Source organism: Nematolebias whitei, chromosome 3 (assembly GCF_014905685.2).
Source record: "Nematolebias whitei isolate Nwh7 chromosome 3, NemWhi1, whole genome shotgun sequence".
Classification (NCBI taxonomy): Eukaryota; Metazoa; Chordata; class Actinopteri; order Cyprinodontiformes; family Rivulidae; genus Nematolebias; species Nematolebias whitei.
In genome coordinates, this window is record NC_056500.1 from 53906743 (window position 1) to 53914140 (window position 7398).

Here is a 7398-nt window from a genome sequence, read left to right on the forward strand (position 1 = left end):
CTGGCTTATCACCGGGGGGCTCCTGATTGCTCCCCCTGCCTGTAAGAGAGTATCCTCTTGCCAAGGTAGTTTCCATGGTTTGCTCATCAGCTGTTGAAGAACCGGAAACCACAGAGCACCAGTGGATTCTGGAGCAATCAGAATCACCCTCAATTGTTCCTCTGGGACCTGCTCCAGCAGCTGCGTTATTAGCGGGGCTGGAGGAAAAGCATAGAGCAACATTTGAGGCCACGGATTGTATGCAAATGCATTCACCCCCAGCAGCCCATTGAGAAAAACATTTCGCAATGAGTGTTTTCTCCACATCCGCTTTCCCGAAACTGCTTCATATCTGGAGGATCAGGTCTGGGTTGAGGCTCCAATCTTTGTCTCGGGGGCCACCCTTGGACATAATATCTGCTCCTCTGTTTAGCACGCCTGGGATGTAAACTGCTCTGATGGAGTTAAGATGTGTGTGCGTCCAGCAGAGCAGCTCTCTGGCTGTGTCCAGCAACTGAGCTGCGCAAACGTCCCCTTGGCGATTTATGTAAGCTGCTGTGTTTCTGTTGTCTGTGTGGACCAACATGTGATGACCCCGCAGCTGTGGGGCAAAGTGTCTGATCACTTTCTCCATGGTAATCCATTCCAGCACATTTATGTGGAGAGATGTGTGGGGTTGCCATCCCCCCCCCCCCCCACTACCACCACCTCTGGGACAGACACGCCCCTCCCCCCATCCTGAGAGGGACATGTCTGTGAACACAGAAATGAATGATGTCACTCTGCCCAAGGGAATCCCTCTCAACAGGTTCTGGGGGTTTCTCCAGTGACTCAGGTACGCCCCTACCGACAGGGAACGGTAATCACTCAGAATTTGTGACGAGAGAGGTCTAGGTGCTGGGGATTGAAACATCTCTGTAGTTTTCTCATATGGAGTGAACCTAGTGGAACGACAACCTGAGTCACTGACATGGCATTGGCAGCACAACCGTTCAGTGGTTAGCACTGTTGCCTCACAGCAAAAAGGTCCTGGGTTAAATCCCCGGTTTGACCTGGGGTCTTTCTGAGTAGAGTTTGCTTGTTCTTCTCGTGCTTGGGTGGGTTTTCTCTGGGTACTCCAGTTTCCTCCCACAGACCAAAAACATGCATGTTAGGCTGCCTTGCAAAATAGAGCTATGATCTCAGTGGGATTTGCCTTGTTAAATAAAGGTTAATAAATAAATAAATAAATCATCCCTATAATCAGCAGACGTATGACTGTTAATGCCGTCACCGGCTTGTGAACCCTGACTTTTCGAAGCAATGACGTCAGGGATTCCCTCCTCTGGTGTGACAGGAGGGCTGTCATGGTGACCAAATTTAGATCCACCCCCAGAAAAATGTTGAGCTGAGAGGGAACCGTCAAGCTTTTCTCCTAGTTTATTGTGAAACCCAGGTGAGATAGATGCAACACCAGAGCAGTCGTCTGGATTTCCGCTTCTTCCCTGGAGTGAGTCAGGAGGAGAAGGTCGTCCAGATATAAGAGAACCCTCAAGCCTGCTGTGCACAATGGTTTTAATGCCATTTCCACGCATTTTGAAAATGTACAAAGTACATGGGACGAGCAAGCAACCACAAAGGAGTCGGTTGTATTGATACCGAACTCCTTGGACAGAAAGATACAGAAATTTCCTGCATTTCTTTATTATTGTTATATGAAAGTAGGCATCTTTCAAATCCATTGAGACAAACCAATCCCTCTGCCTGATGCATACGAGCACTCGTTTTATTGTCAACATATGAAATGGCCGTTCCATAACGTTTTTGTTGAAAAAGGACAGGTCTAGAATAGGCCTCGAACCTCCTGTCTTTGTCAGAACCAGGAAGTACCGGGAGTAAAAACTGGTTTCTTCCTTTTCAAGAGGGACTTCGGAAATCATGTCTTTTATCAGAAGCTCTTCCAAACTCTGTTCGTAAAATCAAACCCTGTTCCGAGGATGTTAACCAGGTTTCTAACACTTGTTTGAACCTCGGGGGTGCTCCTGCAAACTGTAATGTGTAGCCCCTGTCCACTCTGAGTAGAATGGTAAATTTTAAACAAACGTTTAAAAGACACCAATCCTCCACTCATAAACAAAAACCATATGAGTCCATGGTGAGAGCGAGCACTTCACGTGTGAACTTTTTTCCTCCTTTTTCCCCTCCTTCAGTCTCCTCTTGAGCGTTGCCCAAATCATGGCGCGAGCAGCGCATGGGATGCTAACGCTAGTATAAACACATGGTTGCTGCAGCTGTCTGTGACATGCACTGATATTCTGTCAGTGAATCTAGCTGAGAGCTGGTCGATGGGGAAAAGGGTGGACGACAGTCGTTCGACATGCCGAAACACTCTGACCCCGGAAAAATTAGCCGACAGGCTGGGCTCTAGAGGGGAAACAGGCATTTTCATATTAGCGGTTGGGAGGCTGCACCCAACATTACACAGACACTCTAAAAACGAGGACAAGCTGAGTCTCGGTGGCTAGAGAGCGAGGCGGCTAGATGTCCCACCGAGTCTAGGCCGAAGCTAATGGCTCTGGCACAGCTAGGTCTAGCGTTAGCCACTCCTGAATGTTGGGCAGAACACATATGAGCGTACCAAAATGTTGGGAGGGTGAAAACAACCTTTCAGCAGCAGCCCTGTCTCCAGCCTTCTAACTGAGAGGGGGGGAGTGAGGCTGCTCACTAACTCTTAGTTGGAGGTAGAAATATCTGAGACCTGCCTAGCTCTGAAAGAAAAAACGAGAGCCTACCTGCATGTTCTGCTCCGAGGCAGATGTGCAGGCTGAGCCATTCGGAACTGCGGACATATCACGTCCGCTAACATCTTCTTCTTAGTTTTCCATGTGTTGCTTCGCTGGCTGAAGAAAATGGGGAGCAGATCTACGGACACGTATGCTATTTATACGGTCTAGGGGTGGAGCCCACACCATGGGTGGGCATGGACTAGAGTTTTTTCAGTGTTGGCGTGCTGCGCGCGGGTTGAGACCCAACAGTACGGCTTAAAGGGCAAACTCATATGAAATAAAACTTTTCAAACCTAACCTAAAATTGTTGCACTGTTAAGCATAATTTTTGCAAACCATGTCAAAAATATCTTGTTTCCTCTCTTTCAGTTTAATACTAATCAAAGGAAGTATATTAAACATCAGTTATACCAAAAGCCCTTACAGAAAGTTGTAAAGTTACTGCAGAGTAATTAAGACACATTTAAAAAGTGATTTTTTTTTCTTTTTGAGTTTCACAAAAGAAATTGTAGCCTACTATGGATTAGGTTGAACTTTAAACCTCTACAGATATGTTCAAATAATTCTTTAAATATGAACTGAAACAAGCTAATGCACAGGTAATAGCTAAGAAACATTTAAAAATATACCCCCAAAAGTTCAATCTGGTCCTTTGGACATTCAAAAAAAAAAAACAAAGCAAAACAATGTAGATACGTTATTGAGGATTATTGAGCATGCATCAGAATATTTAAAAATATACATTTTCTTGTCTTTTCAGCAGGAGTGATGGTGGCCTGCAGCCCTCTGACCTTCTGAGTGGCCCCAGTCATACGGGACAGGAATGATTTACTTGGCTCACACAGCCCACTGGCAGTTCCTGGGACTAATATTTGGGTTCCTGGCATGGATCTTTACAATGGTTACAGCTGGCATCAACAAGTGGCGGCTTTGGCGTGTAGCTGATGTATCCATCATCACCTCAGGTGAGGCCTGGGTGGGCATCTGGAGGGCATGCTTCTACAGCCACGTCTTCCCCAGGGCTGAGAACTGTCATTCCCTCAGCATCTCGGACCCCTTTGTTCCAGTGGAGATCCCGGTTGCTCAGGTTCTAATGGTGGGGGCGATGATCTCTGGCCTGGCAGGGAACATCTTTGCTGCAATAGCCATGAGGATTGCCTATTTCTCAGTGGAAGATCGTAAGAACATCAGGATGGTGTTTGTCATGGCGGGTGTTCTTTATCTGCTTACAGCAACATTCTTGTTGGTTTCTCTGGTGTGGAACATGAGCTCTGTTCTGAACAACAGTACCATAGACTTTCCACAAGAATTTCACCTCCCTGCCGCTCCTGTCAGCCAGAGAGTTGGTCCGGCCATAGGTATGGGTGTCTTTGCCTCCATTTTGTTGATCATAAGTGGTGGCCTCTTCCTCTGCTATCGGTATGTGCGACAGGCCCCGGAGCCATCCAGGGACCCGCTCGATGGGCCTTGGACTGTAATGACACTGACAAAGATGGCTGCATTGTACAAAGAAGACAGCCACGGAAAGGATAACCCTGCATTACACTGCGAAGACATTTCATGATGGTTTCACATGAATATTTTTAATATATAACCGTCCCCTTAGAAAAAGACAAATAAAAGCATATGTTTTAATCAACTTCATTATCAGAAGTTTTCAGTGAATGATAAGTTTTCTGACCAGAAAATCATCCAGAATACTAGTTTATATCATGAAATGTAAAAAAATGAAAAACTGTTTTTAAAGATGGACAATTATGAACTTTATGGTACATCAAAAGTACAGATAATTACTGCTTAAAATATCATTTGATCATATCAAATAAAACTAACTGAAAATCAGTATTTTTGTTGTCACAAAATAGATCTTGCTCACAAGGGGCCTGCAGGCTCATCAGTACAATCATATTGATTTTTACTGTTAAATGTGAATTTAACAGTAAATTTATCAGAAATTTTGAAGTGTGGTTATGTGGAAGGGTTAAGAATAATTAATGTTACCTTTGTAGATTACTTTCTAAGAAAATTCATTTTTGAGAAATGGAGAATAAGTCTGATCTGACAGGACTGAGCATCCATCGTCTATCCATCAATCAGTCAATCAATCAATCATCTTTACCCGCTTCTCATTTCCAGGTTGTGGTTGTTATTCATGTTATACACCCTGGACAGATCACTAGTTCATCACAGGATGCTAGGTTGCACCCTATTGTTAATCATTTTCAATTTACATATATCTTGTCAGGAGTTATGATGTTATAGCTGATTGTTGTTTATCATAGTTTCTAACAATTCGTAGTTACACAACTCATAGAAACCTCTGTGAGGGTTCTGCTGGACCCTATCTTTACTTCAAACATCCTGACATAGAAGTGGTATTCATGTTCACATTTTGTGCTGCAAATGCTGCGTTTGACTGTAAAACTGTAAATATAATTCACACAAGACCTTTCAGCAAGCTTTTTATGTAAATGTTTCATAAGTTCATGTATCCCATTAAAGCTGAGCTGGACTGAAGGTCATCACTGATTGTCATCCACTGATGTAACAAACTTTATTCCTGTAGTGTTATGAAAGGTGTACCGTCAGCAGAAATCCTTTTGAGCCTTTATGGCTCTTTGATGACTGCTCAGAGTTCTCACTGCACAGAACCAGGCGGGGGGTGATAAACACACCAAGGTGTGGGTTTGTGACGGGGTCCACGTCTAGGGGGGCATGAGACAGTCAGGTTGACGTTGGGCTCTACTCATGTAACCTGAGGCTGACGAGAGGCATGTGAGTTTAGAGAGGGAGCTTCTTCGTAATTGTTGCCATGGAAAGTACACACACACACACACACACACACACACACACTGATCCAGTGGTTTACTGTACTGCATTTTTCTGGAGATGGCTCACTCATGAAGAACAATAACCCCTCTTCACTTCAGGCTTCCGTATAAAACACATCTCAGGAGAGACGGCCGGTAGAACGGAGGCGGTCGCTGCAGAAACCCTCAGCTTGAAACAGAATCACTCACTTTAGCACCAGCATTCCTTTCATGCATGAGTTTTAAACTAAAACCAGCTGGTGATGAGAAGGCACAGAGTTGTTGCAGTCTTGGTCAAACCTTGCTCATGTTTTTTGCACAATCCCATGCAGTTTGGTTGTTTTCTGTTTGTTTTGATGATTTATTTGTGGCAGCCATCTTGAATTGGGTTGACTTCAAAAGCTTACCAGATATAAATGTACTTCTACTGGTTACTATCTGAGAATTTGATCAAAATCTAGTGAATGAGGTGATTTGCTAACAGACAAACAGGGTTGATTGCAAAAATTATTATTTTAAGCCTAAATATTGTGCAGTATGTAGCGCTCAAAGTTTGAGTTGGGCATCGTGCTCAGATGCTCCCGCACCAAATTATAGCTCATTAGCTGTAAAAGTGTCTGAGTTGGAGCCATTTATATATTCCATAAGCTCAGTTGGCTGTGGTGGCCATCTTGGATTGACTCCAAAAGTCAAGCAGTTGTAGATGTAAATCTAATATTTATTTTATGAAAGTTTTATTAAAATGTATCCAGTAGTTCATGAAATAATTTGCTAAATGTACAGACAAACACACACATACACAAGCCTCTTTTTTTACCTGTGGTAAACAAAATTATCATAATTCAAGTGAACATGGCTAAATATTTTTTGACGTGTTTCTTGGGATAAGAGATTTGGTGAAAGTAGCTTGAAGTAAATATATAACCACCACTTTTTTCTTGACATGCTCCTCTGTTCCACCACTTCTCCTCTGCAGATAAGATTAACATAAGCCTCAGTTTGTCCAAGATTATCTAATCTAATCTAACGCTAAGTCATCAACTCTGTTGATTATAACGTGTAGGAGAAACAATAAAAAGACAAAAAATAAAGATCCAAATGTTTTAAATTGCTGCGTGTAGCATTTTACAAACACACGAGCAAAGCTAGGGGACAGATTAGCTCAAGTGGTTAGTTGAGCTAAACAAAGTTAAAGGAAGAAGTTTGATGAGCTCAAATTGATCTATTTTAAAGATTACTGCCGTCATTCTTTTCAAGATCAGATAAGAGTCACTGTTCTGTGCCATGTTTATGTGTGGACATTTGTGGAAAACAACCTGTTATTCTACAGGTTTAAAGTTTTTCTTTAAAAAGGAACATGTCTGATTTTACAATAAGAACCAGTAATGGGTGGCTGTGTCTGAGTGGTTAGAGCAGCCGTCCTGCAATTCAAGAGTTGGCATTTCGATTCCACCAGCAGTCACATGTTAAAGTGTCCCTGGGCAAGACACTGAAGCCCTTGTTGCCTCCGATGTGTGTCCCATCAGTGTCTGAATGTGATAAAGCTCTGGTTATTGTTTGTATAGATCTTGTAGAGTAAGGGTGCGAATCTCTGTGTCTGGTGATTCGATTCCAATTTTTGGTGTCACGATTCGATTCAGAAATGATTTTTCTATTGAAACGGTCATAAATTTTGTTTCAGTTATGTAACTGACAAGATGAAAAGAATAAACAACAATGTAAACAAATAAAACATTTATTTAAAACAATCATTTTATGTTCTTTACTTTATCAAATCTTTTTACATCATTTTATATTTATACCAAAAATAGGAGCAAATACAGGAGTGCATAACATTCTGTAAC

At 42.7% G+C, this 7398-nt stretch overlaps 1 protein-coding gene across 1 annotated transcript in view; it reads left to right on the forward strand.

The window, feature by feature from the left end:
* The window catches only part of cldn34a (claudin 34a), an 8558-nt gene extending 3849 nt beyond the window's left edge, over nt 1–4709 (forward strand). Inside the window, exon 2 of the mRNA XM_037698328.1 lies at nt 3508–4709. Coding sequence (XP_037554256.1) covers nt 3568–4308 — 741 coding nt within the window. The 5' untranslated portion in view covers nt 3508–3567 and the 3' untranslated portion in view covers nt 4309–4709. The remainder of the gene's footprint in view (nt 1–3507) is intronic.
* The last annotated feature ends 2689 nt before the right edge of the window (nt 4710–7398 follow it).